The sequence below is a fragment of the Felis catus genome, chromosome B1, assembly GCF_018350175.1.
Source record: "Felis catus isolate Fca126 chromosome B1, F.catus_Fca126_mat1.0, whole genome shotgun sequence".
In the NCBI taxonomy this organism is placed as follows: Eukaryota; Metazoa; Chordata; class Mammalia; order Carnivora; family Felidae; genus Felis; species Felis catus.
Genome location: NC_058371.1, coordinates 70,694,692 through 70,718,873, shown reverse-complemented (window position 1 = coordinate 70,718,873; position 24,182 = coordinate 70,694,692). Strand labels below are relative to the sequence as shown.

Genomic DNA, 24,182 nt, shown 5'->3' with positions numbered 1-24,182 from the left:
ACCATCTCTCAAGCTCCAGAGAAACTCACCGCCCGCCAATTATTCCAGGCATTTGCCACCTGCAGGCTTCCTTTACATGGAGTGCTCATTCCTCTTTAATCCGCCTATTATTTCATTCGTGCTGACTTTTACTGAGTACTTTTCAGTGTTTGTCAGCCCACTGAGGTCGTATCTATGCTCCCAGGCTCTAATTCACCCTGTATTTCCATACCTCTCTGGATGATAAGTAACCTTGCTATGCTTTCATGTTTACATCACTTTTTAGTTACGACAATAGCAGGACACTACTGTCTGCTTACACAGCTCACTTCCGTGCACCCTCCCCTTGCTCCTTAAAAGGTAAGCGATTGGGGCGCCTGGGTGGCTCAGTAGGTTAAGCGTCTGACTTCAGCTCAGGTCATGATCTCACCGTTCGTGAGTTTGAGCCCCGCGTCGGGCTCTGTGCTGATGGCTCAGAGCCTGGAGCCTGTTTCAGATTCTGTGTCTCCCTCTCTCTCTCTGCCCCTCCCCCGTTCATGCTCTGTCTCTCTGTCTCAAAAATAAACGTTTAAAAAAAAATTTAAAAAAAAAAGGTAAGTGATTTACTTAGCTAACCAACCTGCATATGCTTCAGCATAGATGGGCCCCTAAAGTAAGTCGTGGGGATGAACAATGGATGCTCTAAGTCAATCTGGTTCCCCTTCCCCTTGGCCAATGGGTGAAGCAGGCATGTCACAGAAAGTGGTCAAACCGTCATCTGACCAGGCAAACCTTATCTGCTCTTACGGAAAGGTCCCCAAGGTGTACCTCACTTCCTCTGTGATATTTGGCTCTTTTTCTTGCCATCATGAACAGGACTGAAGCTCTGAGTTATAGCTCAACACCCAGCTACTCGTCATCGGGCCCAGTTCTGCAGGCTCAGGCTGGGGATTATGTAGGTCCGGAGCTGCATGTGACACCGTTGGAATCCGGTGCTAAAACCTAAGGTCGCTTATGGCAGTAGTAGCTAGTGGTGGTTAGTAAAATAGTAAAAGTGGTGACTTTTTCTTTTCTCGATCCTCTTAAGGAATTCATGAAAACATTTGGCTTGGCCAAAAGATTCTTATGACACACTTATGGGTCTCTAAAGTCATTATTAGCTAAATAAATAATACCGCCTTCCTTTCATCTCATCTATATGGTCATGAAACTGAGGAATATTTTTACATACTTTTCATAAAACAGTTGTTGCCTGAAAATTTTATCACTCACAGCTTGCACTGTTATTGTGAAATTGGTATTAGGAATCCATACTGTCCTTGAAAGTTCCATCTACTAGAGTGAAACACAAAAAAATGAGTATCCGAGTTTTCGAGGGCTGCATGGCAGGGTTAACTCCTGCATCCCGATTTCTCCGTGATAAATTAATAATATTTATTTACAGACTGTTGCTAGTAAAATACACAGTAGGGGTATGCGCTAGAAAATGGTCAACACAGTGATCTAAACATAACCAGTTACAGTCATGACTAGACTCTCTGTTTACCATTCTGGAACTGGTGGCGTTTTATTACAATTGCCTATTTACTTGTCTGCCTCTTTCCCCGGACTGTGAGCTCCTTAGGGGCATGGGCCATCTCCTCCCACAGTGCTCAAGAAGTGCTTGTTGAACGTGAGAGTACATAAATGAGCAAATAATGATGCCACAGTAGTCCTACTATAAATGCCGGGAAGAGAGGAAAATATCCAAAAGATTGTTTTTTAATTAAAAAAAAAAACAAACTAGGGGCGCCCAGGGAGCTCAGTTGGTTAAGTGTCCGACACCCGATTTCGGCTCAGGTCAGCCCTGCATCGGGCTCCACGTTGCACATGGAGCCTGACTGGGATTCTCTTTCTCCCTCCCTCTGCCCCTCCCCAGTGCATGCTCTCCCTCCCTCCTTCCCTCCCTCCCTCTCTCTCTCTCTCTCTCAAAATGAAACCACAAAAACTGTTTTGTTCATCTTAAATTCGAAATATTAACAAAAGAAGCTGTTTATTTCATTTAGCATATTTAGCATTTCTATTGTTAAAATATTTCTAATGTTGAGGGGGCATAATATTTCCTCCAAAAGAAACTCCGTCATTTTGGTGAAGACGAGGTAATATTTTAAATTGGGCAGACTGACTATCTTTTTTCAAATGCTATCCGTTATGGTCCGTCTCTCTGGAAAATATTATATGTAATAAGCAGATTATTTGTCTTAGAAAAGCAAGCAGAAAGAATTAAAAGAAAGATGTTTTCCAGTAGAAATGAGTCCTCCTAGGTACGCCATATGTCATTAACATAATAGCCACATACACACAACACTGACATATTCAAGCATCTTTTACAGCAAACTACACCCACTCCCTCTTCTCTCTTCGTCTGCCCCTTCCATATTCCAGCCAGTCCCTCCACCATACCGTCTGGATATCCTGTCCGCTTGGTAAAGCAATAAAGTCTAATTTGCCTCTGACTTGTTTTGCTCCTTGTAATAGTACCAGTCTTAAAGAGCATAAAGACACAGCTCACTCTGTGTTTCTCTTTATAACAGAAGATGTGAGCAGCCGGTAGGGCTATGGGGAAAGAGTCAAACATTTCACCTGAGTCTGTCCTCTTCTAAAGATACAGTTAACATAGTGATTCAGGTTTTCTAGACTCTTCTATGTTTCAGACTTGGGAAAATATTTAAAATGGGGCAGTTTAAATTCTTAAAATGCATTTGGATGGGGCCAACACATGTATTTTTGTTCTACGGCATTATAATGGAGAGAAGTTAATGTTGCCATTAAAACACAGGGTCACGGTCCTGGGATCTAGCCCTGCTTCAGCATGGAGCCCACTTAAGGTTCTTTCTCTCTCTCTCTCCCTCTGCCACGCTCGCTGACTCATACTCTCTCTCTCTAAAAAAAAAAATAATAATAATAAACAAAAAAACAATTTTAAACTTGAGCTTGAGAGTACCAAGCCGTGTTAAGGAAAAACTTTATTCTGCTCGACGACAGTCTACATTCCAGCCACATGGTCGACAAAATTAGGCAGAGAAACTCTTCTGGGCACATTAAAAACAAAATTGCTGAATAATTGACTGAAAGAAAAGAAGTGGTTTCAATGTAATAGTGAGACATCAGGAAAATAAGAGAATTCTTTGGAAGACAAATAAACATAAGAAGTGAAGATTTCAGTGAGGTAAAATATGCCCTGTAATCCTGTCAGTATCTGCTGGGCCCTGGGGCACAAAAGCAGGAGTTGAGGGTGTAATGAGCCACAAGTGGTACAAGAGAAGAAGCCCTGAGCCAGACCCTAACCCCATCCCTTCCCTCACACCCCTGCTATGCACATGTCTCTCTCTGTAAAATGGACCACTCAGTGGCAGACTATAAGGCTATGTCCACAATCTGATGACTGTCTTCTCAGCAGCCGTAAGACAGTTGAATGGTATCTTTAAGCTACTGAGAACATAATAAACACACAACTTCAAATCCTATATCCATTCTAACTTCTGAGAATGAAAGTAAAATAAAGACGTTTTTAAATACAGAAGAGCTGAGCACTTATTGCCAACAGGCTTTCACTTAAGAGACTTTTAAACACTCTACTTAAGGAGGAAGTAAAATAATTCTACAAAACAAACAGTGAAATGCAAGAAAAACGCAGAAAAATCCTGAAATGCAAGCAGGACGTAACTATGAAGACATATTCGGGGCACCAAAAGTAGACACATGGGGATAGCTAAAGAAATATTGTTCGCAGAAAATATGGGGCACCTGGGTGGCTCAGCTGGCTAAGCATCTGACTTAATTTCAGCTCAGGTCGGGATCTAACAGCTTATGAGATTCTCTCTCCCTCTCTCTCTGCCCTGTCCCCACTTGCGCACACATGCGCTCTCTTTTTCTCAAAATAAGTAAATAAACTTAAAAAAAAAGAAAATAATAAAATGTCTTACATACAAAGTTAAAAAATACAAAACTGAAATCCTCAGTCTCTATGACACATACCATCAGGAGTGGGGTCAAATGCAATGAGAACCAAACCAGCATGGACAATAAGAATGAAATCACCTAGCACCCCCCGTTAACAGTTTACAGTAACAAGACATTACTATTTTAGTGTCTTCATTATTGCCCAGGCTATATGGAACTTCCCTGAAGAGCCGTTAACTCCTTCAACTAAAAGCAGCGACAGTTCACAATCCAGCACTGCTGAACCCCTCACCCCGAAAGTCCTTGCCTTGTTTCAATAGATTCCAAGCTATTATATCATAAGCCTTTCCCAATTCTAATCAAATTTCCACACTGAAGGATCCATTTTAAACCAAACTTCAAATTCTCAACAAGATCTGGTTTTGCTTTTCCCCCCCAGACACGACTAAAACCGTGGAGGCGGTGTTCTCTGTCATCATGGGAAGCCATAAACACAGCTCTGTCTTATCAACCAGGTGTGGTGGTATTTGGGGAGTGAGCATTCCACAGCGGTTAACATGTTCTCAGATAATTTTATATTTTGAGGATGGGGATCTAAACATTGATTAGCTTTAGATGTTAAGTTAAATAGGCATTTCTAAGGTAGTCACTTAAAAGTGACAATGGTTGTATACTCTCTAAATTCACAGAAAAGAAAAATGGAACAAGATTAATAAATGCAAGGAAGCAAACTGAAGAAACAGAAAAATGAAGTACAAACCCAAAGTTATATACATAATAAGAAACAATGCACTATATGAAATTCCTAAGTTAAATATAAAGATTTTTTTACTGAATTTTATTTTATTGCTACTCACATTCCTTTCATAAGAGAAAACAAAAACACACACAGATGTACATACTAACATGCACACACACATGCACAAAGAAAGACACAGGAAAGGTGAAAGTAAACGAATGGAAAGAATGTCAGGCAAATAATGACTGCAGTTACCTGAGGTAGTTTGTTAATATGATAGGCATAATATACTTTAAAGCCAAACCAAAACATCAATGAAGACTAAACAAGGTCAGATCTCTGAACTTCTGTGCACCAACTAACATAATTTAAAAATCTATAAAGCAAAAAATAATATAATATTAATAATATATAATAATATGATGATAAAAACATACAAAGCAAAAAAAAAATTTAAACATATAAAGCAAAAAACACATAAAGCAAAAAGGTAGGCCTACATGGTGAAACTAACAAGTGTATTTATCCTCTGTTAGGAGAATTTAATAGGTCTCTTAGTAATTGATACATCAAAAAAAAATTCAGAAAAGATACTGATGCTGTGATCAGATCAACTGCACAAATTAATATAATGGACATATACAGACTTGCACCACACAACTGAAGAATATACTCTCTTTTTAAGTACATTTGGAAAACTTAAAAATCTGAAGCAAATAAAGCCAAGTCTTACATTTTAAACAGTCATAGACAAACAAGCCATATTTTTTACTCCAAATTAAGTGAATTTAGAAATCTCTCATTTAAAAGCCTCGAATCTGCACTTAAAAACCTCATAGTTTTACATAAAATGTGAACAATATGCTTCTATATAATAATGGCTTAAAAGAAGCAAACAATGGACATTTTAAATATCTTCAAATGGACAAAAATAAAAATGCCACATTATCAAATTTGGTAGGATACAACTAAAACAGGATTGAGAAATCAAACTCACATCACTGATAATACAATAAACTGGAATTAAGAGCAATCAGAAGTGCCCATCACCTAGAGAACATTCTGGCCAAAATATTTAAGCAGGACCTAACTATGAAGACATATTCAAAGAAATTGACACTAAGAGATTCTGCAGAACAAATGTCCTGGACTGTTTAAAAAAAAAACAATGTCATAACAGCCAAGAAAAGGCAAGAAAAGAGTTATAATAACCGAATGCAATATATAGTCAATGATTTGTTCAAAATCAAAACATAATAACAAAAAAGAAAATAAAAAAGTGTTAACATTTTGGGATCAGGAGATTGGAAAATCAACTATGTATTAGGTAATAATTTCATATTAGTATTAAATTTCTTGCATGTGAAAACGGTATTGAAATGACATAGGAAATATCCTTGGTTTTAGGCGATTTATGGTGAAGTATAAAGTGTCATTATGTCTGTAACTTCTTTTTAAATGCAGAAATTAAAAAAATAAAAAAAATTTTCCCAAATGGGAAAAGTGTCTCTTAACAAACTAAGGAAGTACTTGACATAATAAAGAAAAAAAAAAAGAATCTCCATTAATCATCATACCCTACAGAAGTGATGAATCACTAAATTCTATTCCTGAAACCATTATTACCTGATATGTTAACTGACTTGGGTTTAAATAAAATTTTTAAAAATCTTCATAATCAATATTGGTATATTAACAGCACAATTTTTACTCCCGCCAGCCAAAGATGGAACAATTTCAGTTGTAAAGTAAATAATGATACCACTGGATTATAACACAAGTAATAAAATAAATATCCATGAGTCTATACTGATATAAATGATGGAGGAAGGAAGGAAGGAAGGAAGGAAGGAAGGAAGGAAGGAAGGAAGGAAAGAAGGAAGGGAGGAAGGGAGGGAGGAAGGGAGGGAGAGAGGGAGGGAGTTACGAAGGAGGGAAAAAGGAAAAAACACAAATTTTCTGTTCTGAAAAATTCCAAATAACCCCCTTCCAGGAGACAGAACTTAATCACTCCTCCTTGAATATGTACTGGACTTAGTTATATGCCTCCAGTTAACAGCTAATGAAGGGGAAACATACTTCCTTACCAGAGGAGCAACCCACCCTCAGTGATCAAGATTAACGTCATCAGTGATAACTAAGGGAGACAGTATATACCTTCTGATATGATATGAGGAGAAGGGAATATCATCTATTTGGAATTCTTCCCCCAAATCCATAACCTCAGTGCAATCATGAGAAAAGATCTGAAAAACCTAAACTGAGGGACATTCTACAAAATACCTGATCAATACTCTTCAAAACTGTCAAGGTCAAGGAATAAAATGAAAGAGACGGACTGTCACAGATTGGATGAGAATGAGGACCAAATGCAATATGCGTATCCTAGAAAGACTCCTAAAACAGGAAAAGGACATAAAGAGGGAAAACCACTGACATCTGAATAAAGTCTGTAATTAAGAGTATTGCAAGAATGTCAGGTTTTCAATGATGCAAATATAACATGGTTACGTAAGATATTAACATTGGAGGAACCCAGGTTAAGAATGTATGGAAATTCTCTGCACTATATTTGCAGCATTCCATAAATCTAAAGTTATTCCAAATTTTAAAGTTTTTTTTAAAGAAACTCTAAAGTCAGAAAGATGACAGGGATACCTACTAAGACAATCTGCAGCTTAATGAGAGATGGAAAAGAAAGAGTAGAGAAACTGAAAGGGAGAAAGGAATCTTTTTTTCACAAATCATGTGATTTTTTTTTTTTGCTTAAATCCAAAACAGTTCCCAGAATAATTATGAAATAAATAAAAGAGCTTATAGCAAGTGTGCAGGATATAAGATCAATACAAAAAAAAAATCAACTGCATTTCTAACTACCAGCAATATACAAATAGAATATATTTTTCAGGAAGGGGATTTTAGCAAGTCTATAAAGAATATAGAAATAAATTTAAATAATTATGCATAACATCTCTAAAAAAGAACATTTGAAAAATGTATAGATGATAAAGAAGATTCCAATAAGTAGAGAAACAAAAGTTCTCCAAGATAGAAAGTTATTTCTATAAAGATGTCAACTCTCATCAAAATGATTTATATATCCAATGCTATCACAATAAAAATCACAACAGGAGTTTTCAAGGAACTTGGCAACCTATTTCTAAAAATATATTAATGAAGAATAGCACGGATGTTCCAAAAGAGAAGAAACAAGAGGTGAGACTTCCCTATCACAGAGCTTCTAGATGCTACATAATTAAGACAGCATCATTTTGGTACATAGATGGACACAACTGAGCAAAGGAACAGAGCCCCAGGTACCAGAACAAATCATATGCAGAAATCTGATTACAAATCTACTGGCTCTGCGTATCCCTGGGGGGAAAGAGTGATTATTTAGTACATGATTCGGGGACACTACTGGATACCCTAATGAAAAATCTCACACCAGAGACAAAAATAATTACAGATGAATCAAAGACTTAAATAACAAAAGCAAAATTTAGGGGTGCCTGGGTGCCTCAGTTGGTTGAGTATCTGACTTTGGCTCAGGTCACGATCTCACAGTTCATGGGTTCGAGCCCCATGTCAGGCTCTGTGCTGACAGCTCAGAGCCTGGAGCCTGCTTCGGATTCTGTGTCTCCCTCTCTCTCTTTCCCTCCCCCGCTCACTCTCTCTCTCAAAAATAAAATAATCATAATTTAAAAAAAAAAAATAAAAGCAAAATTTAAATAGCCAAGCAGTCTACTAAGAACCGTATAAAAGATATGAACAGACATTTCACAGAAAAGTAAATATGAGTGGGCAATAATAATATAAAAATTTATCAACCTCATTAGTAATCAGGAAACAAAAATAAAAATTAATATTGAGGTACAATGTTATACTTTCCATACTACCAAAATAGAAAAGAATGACAACCAAAAGGTTGTTGAGAATGTGGTGTAACAGAAATATTTGCATATTGTTGGTAGAAATATAAATTGGTCATTTTAAAAATCAACTTTACCTACTAACATTGAAAATGTAAATGCATTAAGACAGCAATGTGGTTCTTAGATATAGACTCAGAATTTTTTTTTCTTGCACTTTCAGACAAGGAGAACAAGCCAAACATTCATCAAGTAGAAAAGACCAAAAATGTTCACCATACACCAGAATACTATGCATCAAGGAAAACAAATGATCTAAGCTATCTGCGTCAACATGAACTGACGTTAGGGGCGCCTGGGTGGCGCAGTCGGTTAAGCGTCCGACTTCAGCCAGGTCACGATCTCGCAGTCCGTGAGTTCGAGACCCGCATCAGGCTCTGGGCTGACGGCTCAGAGCCTGGAGCCTGTTTCCGATTCTGTGTCTCCCTCTCTCTCTGCCCCTCCCCCGTTCATGCTCTGTCTCTCTCTGTCCCAAAAATAAATAAACGTTGAAAAAAACATGAACTGACGTTAAAATATCACATTTTTCAGTTTAAATACAGTATTATCCCATTGATCTATATTTCAAACACTGGCAAAAAAAAAATAACCAACTCACTCTTTATAGGAAAGTACATAGAGAAATGGACAATCGTAAAATTATAGAGGAAATCAGTAGACAGGGAAAAAAAACGCTTAGAACAATGATTATATTCACAGGGACAAGAAGAAGGTGTAATTAGGGAGGAACAAGGGAAAGGAGGTTCAGAATTATTGAAAGTGTCACTTTTCTTAAGATGAGCCTAATAATGAGTAAAGCTCAGTCACAAGTTAGGCGAAGCATGCTGGATGATGGTTTAATTTTTGTTACTTAACTACTAATATACATCACACACACATGCATATAATGCCTCTCCTGTAACACAACCTCCCAGACGTGCAGGTGTTAAGTGGCCCGTTTGGCATTGACCTGTAGGAACAGGAACTAGGGAACGTGGCACAAGAAGGGCTAACATTCTGGCTACTGCTGTTGATGTCTCTGACCCAGAAGACTCCTGTCTTTGGTCAGCATGCACGAAACTGTGGTAGATTAACGTGCTAAGATTTTTCAAGGAGAGCAAAATCTTAAAGCCATCATAATTTTTAACAAGGCTATGGAATCCAGCATATGAAAAGAATCCAGGAGGCGCAGTCTAGCATGGTGAAAAACTATCTACATGTGTGTTAGGAAAAATGGATCTTAGCATTTGTTTAGGCATAAAATATGAATGGTATCTAGGGCTGCTACTTTCCTTCTCTGGTCTGTTTCCTTATCCATAAAATGAAGGGTTGAATAACAGTCTCTAAAGGCAGCTAGAATAGCTTCCAGTTCTCAAAGTCAAAGATTACAGATGTAAGAGAAAAAAAAATAACATGAAATGCATAGTCACAGAAGAAATGTGAAAAAAAGTCATTACACAAATGTTAAAGATACAAACTGTGATGACAGCAAGTACAAAGTTTATTTCATCTGCATTGAAATATTTATCTGTAATATACCATAAAGTGAAAATTCTCTTTTAACTTGTATATCAAAGAAAAAACAACCCCACAAAGAAGCTCAAGTAAAATATTTTCATGATATACAAATGCCATTGAAGTGAAAAGTCTTCATAAGACCACCCAACCTTGACAAGTGTATTCACATAGGATTTAAAGAGTAATATTTGTATGACATACAGTAGGTGGTCTTTTGCGTGGGTGAAAGACTCCAGCTGACTTTGGTTCATGAATGCCTCTAGGAGAATTATGATGAATTTCTACCTGGCAGACCATAATGTTAGTCTAAACTTCTAATTCTGCTTTCAGAATTGCATTTCTTCTTTGTGACGAAATATCCAAATTTCTTTAATCCTGTGTGTGCGTGTAAGCATCCATATGTGTATTTAGGTAACATGCACCCATGGGCACTGCTTTTTCTTTTAAATACTTATTGTTTATTTTATTGACTTGGCTATTGGGAAGAGAAAATGTAAAATTTTCAGCACTAATCATAACTTAGGTTTTCTGGCACAACTACATTCCTTTATTTGGCTTTTCTTTCTCTACGCATCATGTCAAATTGTTTTATTCTATATGTACTTTGTGCCATAAGTTACTTCAAACCATTTTCAGTAGATGAACCAATGAATGCATATGTACAGTATGTGTCTCCTGATTTTAAATGAAACATAGCTTAAATAAGGTAAATTTCTTGGATCATCAGAAAAACATGAGAAAAACAGAACAAAAGATGCCATTTGAAATCACATCATTACGCTGGAGAGGATGTGGAGAAACGGGAACCCTCTTACACTGTTGGTGGGAATGCAAAGTGGTGCAGCCGCTCTGGAAAACAGTGTGGAGGTTCCTCAAAAAATTAAAAATAGACCTACCCTATGACCCAGCAGTAGCACTGCTAGGAATTGACCCAAGGGATACAGGAGTGCTGATGCATAGGGGCACTTGTAGCCCAATGTTTATAGAAGCACTCTCAACAATTTCCAAATTGTGGAAAGAGCCTAAATGTCCATCAACTGATGAATGGATAAAGACATTGTGGTTTATATACACAATGGAGTACTACAAGGCAATGAGAAAGAACAAAATATGGCCCTTTGTAGCAACATGGATGGAACTGGATAGTATTATGCTAAGTGAAATAAGTCACACAGAGAAAGACAGATACCATATGTTTTCACTCTTATGTGGATCCTGAGAAACTTAACAGAAACCCATGGGGGAGGGGAAGGAAAAAAAAAGAGGTTAGAGTGGAAGAGAGCCAAAGCATAAAAGACTCTTAAAAACTGAGAACAAACTGAGGGTTGATGGGGGATGGGAGGGAGGGGAGAGTGGGTGATGGGTATTGAAGAGGGCATCTTTTGGGATGAGCACTGGGCGTTGTATGGAAACCAATTTGACAGTAAATTTCATATATTGAAAAAAATAAAATAAAATCACATCATTAAAATGAAGCAACTTGAAAAACTATAACAGTCGTTACACTCTGTTTGAATTTCAAGAATATGGTAACTTACTTGCATATGTCATCTTCTGGGTCTTCAAGCCCAAATCTCTCATCAAATGTAAGCTGTATCCAAACATTTTCTTCTACTGCTACTAATCTCCATACCAAGACCATATTTCTTGGATAAGTATGAGGAAACCTCGGGCTGTGAATACTTCCATTAGTAGACACAGTAATAATTCTCTCATGCTGGGGATCTTGTACTCCTAAAGCAAAAATAGAGGCATAGACACACATTTAGAACAGACATCTCGAAAACTGCAGGTTTCAAAATAAATGTTTGCCCTATCATCCATATTTTAACCCAAACATGTGTTGGGTATGTCTCACACAACAGAAACCGAGTATCACTCTTTTCAGAACTCACCCAGAAAAAAAAAGAATTATTATTTTTTATTTTTCTAATATTCATTTTTGAGACAGAGAGAGACAGAGTGCAAGGAGGGCAGGAGCAGAGAGAGAGGGGGACACAAAATCCGAAGCAGGCTCCAGGGCCTGAGCTATCAGCATGGAGCCTGACGTGAGGCTTAAACTCACAAACTGCGAGATCATGACCTGAGCCAAGATCGGACACTTAACCGACTGAGCCGCCCAGGCACCCCAAAAAGGAACTATTTTAACAATATTGAATAAAAACCTCAGTACTTTTATACTTGAAAGAACATAACACATTAGTCTTAATTATTGAAATGTCAAACTACCAACTCATGGATTCCTGAAATCATAACAAAGCCGACTTAAGGCCCTCATCCTCTAAGAACTTATCAAATATGAGTCATATTAAAAAGAAACTTGCATATAATTCTGTGTTTAAAAATACAAACAGTGGGGCACGTGGGTGGCTCAGTGGGTTGAGTGTCCGACTTCGGCTCGGGTCATGATCTCACAGCTCGTGGATTCGAGCCCCGCTTCAGACTCTGTGCTGACAGCTCAGAACCTGGATCCTGCTTTGGATTCTGTGTCTCCCTCTCTCTCTGCCCCTCCCCCACTCATGCTCCATCTCTCTCTGTCTCAAAAATAAAATTAAAAAAAAATGTTTTTAAATACAAATAGTGAATTTGCCCCCATTCTTCAACAGTGATTGTAGCAACTGTTCATTGAGTATTTATGTTACTCAAATTACATTATTTCACATTGATAAAATGCAATTTAAGAATACTTTTCTTAGAAATTTCTTGAATTTAAAAGACTGAATATCAAGGGTCATGTATTAGCTGGAAGATTTTGAGGTTAAAGAATAACCTGTCTTATTGCTAAAAAAAATAACTTTAGTAAGTTGAAGTTATGATTCTTCAAGCAGCTTTTTCATTCTCTTAAACTTGGCTATTTCAACAATCAGTCTGGTAAGTATTATTTTATATGGTCAGGGTTGGAAGACAGGTTTAAGACCAATATAAGTTCTTTGAATATATACCAGTGTGCATTATGAAGAAAAATCATCATATTAGTAAATATGTGTTAGTTGCCACAGAATTTTTAAATTAAATCATTTAATGTCACCATTCTTCCTATTCAGAAACATGTTCCCTCTTATTGGATGCTAATATTTAATACTGCTATTGGCTATATTAACTTGTATGAAATAATCAATACTTCTTTTATGCACATAATTTAGCACCAATCTATCTCCTGAGAACATAGATGGATCTATCAAGTTAGATGAATTCTTTTCTATTCTGACAAATTTTCTTTTAAAAATGATGAAAACAGGGGTGCCTGGGAGGCTCAGTCGGTTGAGCATCCGACTTCAGCTCAGGTCATGATCTTGCGGTCTGTGAGTTCAAACCCCGCATCGGGCTCTGTGCTGACGGCTCAGAGCCCAGAGCCTGTTTCAGATTCTGTGTCTCCCTCTCTCTCTCCCCTCCCCCACTCATACTCTGTCTCTCTCTCTCTAGTCAAAAATAAATAAATATTAAAAAAAAATTTTCTTAAATAAATAAAAATCATGAAAATTTAGGGGCGCCTGGGTGGCTCAGTCGGTTGAGCGTCAGACTTTGGTTCAGGTCATGATCTCATGGTTTGTGAGTTTAAGCCCTGCATCGGGCTCTGTGCTGACAGCTCAGAGCCTGGAGCCTGCTTCAGATTCTGTGCCTCCCTCTCTCTCTGCCCCGCCCCTGCTCAAGCTCTGTCTCTGTCTCTCAAGAAGTGAATGGCTTCACTTAGATTGGCTACAATTTATTATTTGCCCGATTTTGTCTAAAAAAATGCCTGATATAAACCAAGGCACTCATTACAAATATAGCAGTGTATGATTTTTCATATACAATCTAGAAAACTGAATAGCTACGAAAAGATCTGAATTCTATTTTGATAATCTCAGTCACAAAAGATCATTGCCAAAATGTATACACTTAAATGGTGTTTACATCTTTTTTTTTCTTTATAATTCACATTTCCACGACACTCTAATTAAACATAATTTAAAGACCAAACATCTAGGTCTCCTCTGTGGTCAAAGAATAGTAAAGTTCCTTGTAAGTTACTGCTCCCAAAAACTCATCTCTAAATGCAGTGAGGTTTGCCACCAAACACATAGGATTTACACCGGATTGTCAAACTTTCATGTGAATCTCAAACAACCAGGGCTATAATCAGAAAAAAAAAAAAAAAAGAAACACACATTAAGTTCTACTAAATTAGGAGTCTATATCTGTAGTTTCATTGTTTAAAAAATAATCTTTCTAAACATATAACTTTACTAGTATTAAAAGACAAGTATATATTCTATGACTATTTTATTGAACATGTACGATCCACTGGGCAGTATACTCAAAGAAAAGTAGCAAAGAAATAAAACCAATGTTTTTAGTCAAATCTCTAAAGTATTTACAACACACTCCTGGCAATGTATTCTAAAGAGGAATCAATCTTGGGTCATCTTAGATAGTGAATTTAGCATGAAAAATGAAAATATATATGAACACTAAATTTAAAAATTTATAATTATATACCCTTTCACATTATCTTGCCCAGCCCCTCTTAAGGAAAAATTATTGAAAGCCAAAGCGAATCAAAAATAGAAAAAAAAAGGAAGGAGATAATAGCGTAAATACTAATAAAACACTAATTGGAAAAGATATCTGCTTCTCCTTATGTTCACTGCAGCATTGTTTACAATAGCCAAGACATGGAAACAACTTAAGAGTCCCCTGATGGGTGAATGGACAAAGGAAATGTGCTTTATATACACAATAGAATATTAGCCATAAAAAAGGAAAAGAAACTGCAATTTGCAACAACATGGATGGACCTTGAGGGCATTATAATAAAATAAGTCAGACAGAGAAAGATACTTTATGATCTCACATGTGGAATGTTAGAAAGAAAACAAAACAAAAAAGGATCTCATAGATACAGAGAACAGATTGGTGATCACCAGAGGTAGAGTGGAGAGTGGGTGAAATGGGTGAAGGGGGGGTGAGGTCAAAAGGCACAAACGTCCAGTTATAAAATAAATCATGGGATGTAATGTAATATACAACATGGTGACTACAGGTAATAATACTATGCTGTCTATTTATAATTTGCTAAGAGTGTAAATCTAGTAAGTTCTTATCACACACACACACACACACACACGCGCGCGCACACACACAAATTTTAACTATGTATGATAATGGATGTTACCTAGACTTATTGTGGCTATCATTTTGCAATGTATACAGGTATCATATCATTATACTGTGCACCCGGAACTAATATAATGTTATATATCAATTATACCTCAATAAAAATAATAATGTAAATACTGTAAAATTGTTGACCACATATGTACATATAATTCAATGATATATAATCATATATCTATATTATTCAATTATTTTAGCATTAAGTCAAAGCAATTTCATAATATTTGCCATGCATTTCATAGTATTAGTCCCCTTAAAGACATGTTTACGATGACGGAAAGAGGGTAAGAGTAAGAAAAACGTAACAAGCAATAAAAATCATAACACTTAAAAATGTTTTAAAAAGAATTGAAGAAAAGAGGTTTCTAGATAATATCTAAATAATGTGAAACTCATAATGGGTAACATTTTACCTAATGTAAACAACAAATGTCTCCAATCTTGGTTAGTTTTGGAGTTCTGAAGAAATCTGTTCCTGTTTCATATAGGCAACTGTAGAGACAGGTCACCTGAAAACTGGTAGACTTCCCAGAAATCCTGCGAAATTTCTGATGTGTTTACTTCCAAATGTACGTTATTCTGAAATTACGTTTTTTTTTTTTTTTGCAAAAAGGTTTCTCTAATAGTTGCATCTCTTTCCAAATCCTTACTTGATAAATACACATATTTATTGGTCTTATTTGTGCTTTGCTCTGTTCAGTTTCTTTTCTTTCTTTTTTCTTTTTTTTGTCTATAATAATCCTTCTTTATCCTATTCTTGTTAATTTGTTTATATAGATATCTCTGCTTTTGCTCTCATTAACTCTCAATTAACAAATTTCAATTTTAACAATAGTCAAACTCATATGATACACATACACATGTGCACAGTTTTACTGACTCCCTTAGCTGGTGCCTTTTTGCCTAGAAAACCCAGAATAATCCCGTCCTAATCTTACCTGATTCTGTATAGAGAAGACAGGCTTGAGCACCATAATGCAAACAAATCTCTTTCCGTAAGTTCCAATGTACATAGAAGTACCCTATTTTTACGTTTGATATTTAAAATTCTGACTATTCATACGAAAGTACAATGATATACTACATAGGCTCAATCTACTGTTTCCCATACCTTAAAAACAACAGCAAAATAAAACAAAGGCAATCAACAGCACTGCCTCCCTCGACTGTTTACAGATTATAATACATTTGCACTAAGGAAAAAGAAAATAATGGTTTTAAGTAAACCATAAAACAAATATAATTATTTAAGATATGCTCCATTGAGATTCTTGAATTTATCCCAGAAGATTATCATTTCATTCCCCAAGGGAATGAATAGTCAAAAAACTTACATATTAGAAACCTCTTATGTTTCATGCTCTGTTCCAGGTGACTGGGATATCACAAATGAAACAAAGCCTTGTCCTCTTAATGTGACAACTTTTAAGACTATACATTAATGCTATTCCTAAGCTAGGTATAGTAGTGAACTAACATTCAGCTACCAAAACATTCAGATGTTACCTCTTTCAGGATTCCATTTCTTGACTTCCACTATACATTCCTTTAGGACTGCCTATTTTAATCATAATGTATGGGTTTACCTTTCGTACCTCCCACCACACTATTCATTCCTAAAAGACAAAAAGCATGTTACTGAATCCAAAAGCTAACCACTGTCTAGCTCTGTGCCTTGCCCACGGCACTACCTAATACATATTGATAGTATAAAAAAATGATATCTCAGAACACAGCAGAAAACAAATTTCCCTATTATTTCAACATTCCATTCTTCATTCTTAAGATCACAGTGACTGCACATGATAAGGATAAGAAAATTTTACAATTGACACTCCCTCTAATTAAGGTCCTTTAATTCATATTTGATATCTTACTCAAAGTTCATCTATTATAGCTACATATGTATTTCAGCTGAAGGTGATAGGTCACAGAGATTCGCCATTTTCTTAACATGCTTATTTTAAGAAAATAGAACATGTTCTATAATTTTACCACACTCTGAGATTTCCATAATTATAATCATTAACCTAACTCTGAAATATGAATAAACTGATGATAAAATCTGTTATTTTAGGCAAGACATGTAATATCGGAGTTTCCTTTTTTAAACTAAAGATAATCATAAACTGTTTTAAAGTTTAAATGAAATGATAACTGTATAAATTCATCATCTTGATAATTGTAAATCAGTATGGATGTAAAGGAGAAACCTTGTCTATTATATTCTGTGTAATTAAAATACAATGAGAGAAAATTCACTATCAGGTATCAAAGGTTTGTGATGCCAGTGAATAGATTGCTATGTAAGATAATGCAACAACGGTCATAGGTACAAGGATTCTAATTTTGCAAAGATCAAGTTAATTAAGCAAGAATCAGTGATGTTTAGGCAGTGATTTCAAATTTCTGATTTCCTTCTACAGGTTGATTAGGAGGGGGGAAAAAGGTTTATAGAAATTTTGCCATTTCCTTGACCTGAAACTATCTTCAATAAAACATTTAAGTTATTTTGCATTTAGAGACATACAAGAATTCACCCATTAGCTGCCTATCTAACCAGAATCAATGATAAGAAAGGGCGGGGGGGGGGGGGGTGGGTCTTTGTTCAGGAAGTTCACAGCAAATCCTCCATATGCAATAAGAAAAAAGTTAATATGGTGAACATATCCTCAACATCCCATCAATACTGTGAAGCAGCTACTGGAAAAGAAAGGCTGGGATTGACCCTCCCCAGAATTGTGCCTGGAAAACCAACGTAAGCCCATTTCCCTCACTGCATGGATCATTTTGATGGGTCAATCAGAGTGAATCCAATGGCTTTTTTTCAACAGTTGGGGTTGAGATCATTTGGGGCAGAAGAAGTGAGATCCAGACTTGTGTAGCCATTAAGCTTGTAACAGAATCCAATCTGAACAAAAAGTTAACGCAGAGAATTAGGCAGATAAATGGCAGCACAGAAAGATGGTGCTAGCCCCAGCTCAAACCACACAGCGAGTTCATGTCATCTCTTGGCTTCTCAGGTACATGTCTAAATAAATCACTTTTATTACTTAAGCCAGTTAGAATTTTTTACACTTGCAACCAAAATCATCATATAGCGAACATGTTTGGGTTTGCCTGGGGTGGCCTTCCTTTAGGCCTCTTGTCCTGGTGTGATTATTATTAGTGTTCCCTTTTCACACTCTAAAATATCTGAATTAACATCATAAAGAACAGCAAGTAACATCTATAAAATTTTTCTGGTACTGAGGCATCAGATACTGAATGGTAAAGATTTGACAGTATGGTATTTTAGCCTTAAGGTAATGGTAAAAATAATCTAATTTGATTTTATACAATGGGATACTACATTTTCAAATGAAGGCTCAATTATGAAAGATAAACGGGCAATGACGTTAGCTATTATGCCACAGGATAAATAGCCAAGTATATAAGCACAGAATCCCTGTGAAGCCTTTTACACACCAATTAATAATGAATACAATTGTATACCCACACCATTATAGTGAACCATGTTTAGGCAATAGTATTATTTTCTATCCTGTGTTAAGCTGTGCATTATTTTAGCCACCCCAAAGAGGTCAAAGTAGAATAGAACTAAATTAGGAGTAATTCACATTACAAAAGAAACATTCCCTTTAAAGATTCACTATTGATTTCATTTTTCAATAGTTAATCAACTCTGCTGTTGAATTAAAACTATTATTCCATGTAGAAAGTTTACACAAAATATCAGAAGCTCTGAAATATTTTAAGCAGGATACATTTATGTGAAATAATATAATTATGACAAAAACCGGCCGATGTTACTAAGCACAAATTCATAATACATAGACAGACAAACAAACAAGCTAACTTAAGAGAAAATATGATCACTAAAGAACCTCATCTGTTTTGAAGACTCAACATCTGTCCATTTTCTATCTACGCTGGACATATAATTTACGACATTCGGATTGGAGTTTACAAGCAATTTCAAATATGGAAGTAGCTACCTATTTCTTTGTGAACATACAATGGTTATATACAGTACAGACATTCTGATGGGAAGATGTTTAAAATTCATCCATGAAAATACTAATGAAAAGGTAATCTTTACAAACTTAACTCTCTCACAGAAAAAAAAAAATGCAAGTAAGGCCATTAGTTTATGCCTTTAGTGACTGTTTAAAATATGTTTAAAATTCTTTTTTAGGGGGGCCTGAGTGGCTCAGTCGGTTGAGCATCCGACTTCAGCTCAGGTCATGATGTCGCAGTCCGTGGGTTCGGCCCCGTGTGGGGCTCTGTGCTGACAGCTCACAGCCTGGGGCCTGCTTCAAATTCTGGGTCTCCCTCTCTCTCTGCCCCTCCCCCACTCATTCGTTCTCTCTCCCTCTCTTTGTCAAGAATAAATAAACATTAAAAAAATTTCTTTTAATTCTTTTTTAGGCTAAGCTTTCAATTAGGCACAATAAATGATTCCTAAGAAACAACAAAATTGGACTATATTTATTTCAGTCTTTACAATTGCTGAAAAATAAGACTTTACTGCTTCCCACTTATGTTTAGTGTTTCCTGTTCACAGGTGAATGCATATAACGTGTAAGTAATAAGCCTACGATTCTCTTATGCATAATATGAAAGGCAGTAAAAATAATAAATCCAATCACTTCTTTACAAAACATGTCCTCCTCCCTTATGTTTCAAATGCTACTAAATGTTGTTGATAAGTGATAAAGCGTTTGCATTTCCATATACAACATCTGAGATTTATACATCATATGGGGAGCAAGATCTTGGGTTTCAGCAGTTAATTCCACACAGCGGCATCAAGAATAAATGGAGAGCAATTATACTGGGACATGATTGCCCCTCAAAGGCTAGCTAATAAGTTTAAACAAACTACGATCATAAACGTTCTAATCTTTCTGCCCTGCTGGAAAACATCATTTCCCCACCCCACACCACCCTCAACAAGTCTTGTCAATCTTCAAGTAATGTTAAGATATAAATAAAATATAAACGTTAAGGCTCTTTAAAGAAATGAAAGTCTTAAGTTAACGGTAGGAAAATAGGTTGCCTGAAATACTTCTCAAAGCAATGATATTTTTTTAATTTTTTTTTAACGTTTATTTGTTTTTGAGACAGAGAGAGACAGAGCATGAACGGGGGAGGGGCAGAGAGAGAGGGAGACACAGAATCGGAAGCAGGCTCCAGGCTCTGAGCCATCAGTCCAGAGCCCGACGCGGGGCTCAAACTCAGGGACCGCGGGATCGTGACCTGAGCTGAAGTCGGACGCTTAACCGACTGAGCCACCCAGGCGCCCCAAAGCAATGATATTTTTAATTGGCTTGAATATATCCATTAACAGCATTCTTTAGCAATAGCTAGCTTTCTAGCAACAGTGTCAAAATTAAACCGAAGATCCTGAGGCAAAATGTCTAAAAAGAGAAGCTGAACCTACGTTAGAACAGATTCGAGACACACACTTTTATTCAAAACAGGGACTGAACTGGACTCTAAGGGCTCTAGCAGAAGTTTCATTCGTGAGGAGAGATTCTTCTTCAACACCTCGTTATCATTCGTTTTTTCAACCGTATTGAAAAATACCTACTTCCCTACCATCTGATCTCAGAGGAGACTTTGAGGATATAACTGTCAGGTTGGACATTGTCAGAGGCCACAAGAAGATTTGAGAGTCCTTCTTTATGGTATTTGCACTGTTTATAAGAGTGTAATCCCCCAGCCAGCAAATGGACCAGCTGCATTCATGACCTCCCAGCCAGTAAACAGACCTGTTTGAACATAGCATTTCCTTGAAAATTCTTGTCCGTGAAACCCAGTTTTGATGTTGAAAATTCTCTACCTATGTTTCCTCTAAGTCCATCCATTCCTCTTCCAAGAGAAATGGAACACTGTCCCCCCAAATGGGAAAAAAAAGATACAGAAACAAATGCCTGGGAGGTCAAGGAGAGCAGGAGAAAACTAAGAGGAAAAAAGAAAACTTATACTTAAATTAACTGCAGCAAGTTTAACAGTATTAATTACCTTGACAAATGGCTATTACTTTTATTCTCACGTTGAGATAGGGCTCTTTAAGAAAGATATGCACTACATAAGCCTTAAGAAAAACTAAACTGCATGATTTAAATTTACACAGATCTATTTCTGTACATCTCCACAAACTATCAACTATTTTATAGCAGTTCTCATACTTCACAATTTGACTACAATATTGTATTCTCATTAAGTCAACCAGAATAAAACAACACAAGTCAACCGAAACAAGCAAAAAAAATTCTGATGAGGCAATATACCGATAAAACAAAAACAAAACCTGATACAAGTGTGTATTAAAACTTGTAGTCATTAACAAGACACTTTTCATTCAGTACTTTCTGCCAAAAGAAAATACTTATAAATGAAGGATGAAAAACAACATACAAAAAAAGTCTAAGAAGCACCAGAATCATCCCTTACACGTGGAGAAACACAATTCTACTCTCTCTACACCACAAGAGTCAAACTAAAATGCCAGGGGAAACTATCCTTTAACATATCAGGGAACAGAGAAATGAGAATAGAGACATTTCAGTGAGCCCACTACAGTTTGAAGATCATTAGGAATATGAAAACAACACTCGGGCACTGGAATGACCGGATAAAAAATTTACAAATACAGGGATAGAAAAGACTCCCATTATGAAAGAAAGACATTCAAATCTATACAATCTGTGTTGAAAAAAGCAGATAAGAGCAGTATACCACCTAAACAAATCCTCTTCTTTAATATGTATGGTTCAGCATATCAACCTTAATTATGTGAGAATACGTTAGAGTGCATGATAAGAAAAGTTTCAAAATTCAGAGTAAATAAAAATATATGTTTTGCTTACCTTTTAAATGTTCTTTCTCCTCTTTTCTATGCCAGTCCAGATGCTTGGGTATAGTTCCTCCCTGCCAGTAGATGGAGATAGTAAAATTGAGTCTTTTGGTGACCTCGCATCCTAATCTAGGTGGTTCAGAATCTTCAGTTTCAGATTTTGGAAGTAAAAAAATTTGAATGATTGAAAAGACACATAAAGCTTGTAAAAATTATTATGTGAGTCAGTTAAATGAACTTTTATTCATGGTCATTCGTACCAATCTTTAAGGGAGAGGGTCTTGGCTGGCATAGAAAAAAATAAAAGAAAGAGCATTATTTTGTAGGGTATATTCCCTTGACTCTTCATTCTTCCCAGAGTTTGCTCATTTACTTAACAAATATCAACTGAATATCACTCAATAGTAGGCTGCAAGTTACTAGCCAGATGCTTTCACATACATTATTTATTTAATGTTTTTAACAACCCTGTGAAGTAATTATTATCCCCAACAATCTTGTCCCAGAAACTATCTTTTTTAGTTCCACATGGTGAGCTGACTCTTGCTTGCCAAGTTTCTGTAGTCTTCCTGATGTTCAGTTAACGGCTTCACAGATTTAGGGAGAATGAGTTTCTTCCTCCTACTGATAAAGGAGACCTTGAAGTTGTTGAAAACTCACTTGCCATTGATAAAAACTGTTTATGATTTATTTTGTTTCAAATTAATACACGTCCTCTAAAAGCTTCCAGGAAGAAATTCAAAGGATAAGTTATAGCCATTTTACAGAGGTTAAACTGATGATCTGAAACGTAATGGGGTTCACGGGAGTAGCGCTGAATGAAATAGTTTTTCTTTGAGAAATTGTGCATTTAAGATCAAATTCACTGGGATAAACATTAAAATTTGTGATTACCAATAATCACTTATAAAAATAATAAAATTAGTAACATTTTCCAAAGCTAGTAGAGGGTACTGGTACCTCCTGAGGACAATAAAGGAGCAGTCTAGAAGAATATTCAAAACTGATTTGAATACTGATGACATCACAAAATAAGTGGTTCTATTTTCCTTACTCAGTTTCAGAAACAAGTCTATTTGTTAATTAAATAGAATATGTCCCTTATCCTTATCACAAATAAAGCCTGGGTTTCACTATTCCTGGTAGTCGTGGTCTGCAAGGTGATTCCAACATAATACACCTTGGGCAGATCAGGTAGTACGCAGCCACTCGAACAGAAATACCAAGTTTGATCAAGAATGGCTGATTAAGGGGCGCCTGGGTGGCGCAGTTGGTTAAGCGTCCGACTTCAGCCAGGTCACGATCTCACGGTCCGTGAGTTCGAGCCCCGCGTCAGGCTCTGGGGTGATGGCTCAGAGCCTGGAGCCTGTTTCCGATTCTGTGTCTCCCTCTCTCTCTGCCCCTCGCCCGTTCATGCTCTGTCTCTCTCTGTCCCAAAAATAAATAAACGTTTGAAAAAAAAAATTAAAAAAAAAAAAGAATGGCTGATTAAAATAAAACCATTCACTTTTTACACAGTTGCCTTAATCACTCTGCCCAAATGAATAAGGTAATGATATATCTCTGTACAGTTCTTACAATGATTTTCAGATTATAGAACACTTTCTTACACTATTTTTTCTATCCCACAACCTTAAAAACCAAATGCACTATGCAAGCTTTATTATTGTGAAAATAGTGTTGGTTGGCACAGTAAGTTGATCATATAATTTCTTGTCCACACTAATACATTTTTAAGAATAAAGGAGGATGGTATTCTTAATTGTGTCCCCAATTAATGGTCCCTAGAAAATACGGATATATGACTACCCTAATGAAAAATGACAACATTAAGCTTCAATCCAGAGCTTTTGAGTCTAAATCCTATATTCTTTTCACTCTTCCAGGAAATCTTTCAATATCTATGTGATTAATTCTTAAGCATATGTTTGCCTATTAGTATCCTTGTTCAACATAGCCCACTGAGAGCTTTTTCTTTCTTTTCATAAACTTGGTAATATTATTACATTTATAGTATTTTATTTAAGGTAAGCTAAAACAAAAAACAGAGATTCTGAAACCTTTTCCATTTAACTGCTTTTTAATGGGTTGT

General features: G+C 36.3%; 1 protein-coding gene across 1 annotated transcript in view; it reads right to left on the bottom strand.

Moving 5' to 3' along the window:
* Positions 1 to 24,182, bottom strand: part of PDGFC (platelet derived growth factor C) — a 204,826-nt gene that overhangs the window by 79,358 nt on the left and 101,286 nt on the right. Inside the window, exon 2 of the mRNA XM_003984917.6 lies at positions 11,607 to 11,802. Within this exon, the coding sequence (XP_003984966.1) occupies positions 11,607 to 11,802 (196 nt within the window). The remainder of the gene's footprint in view (positions 1 to 11,606; positions 11,803 to 24,182) is intronic.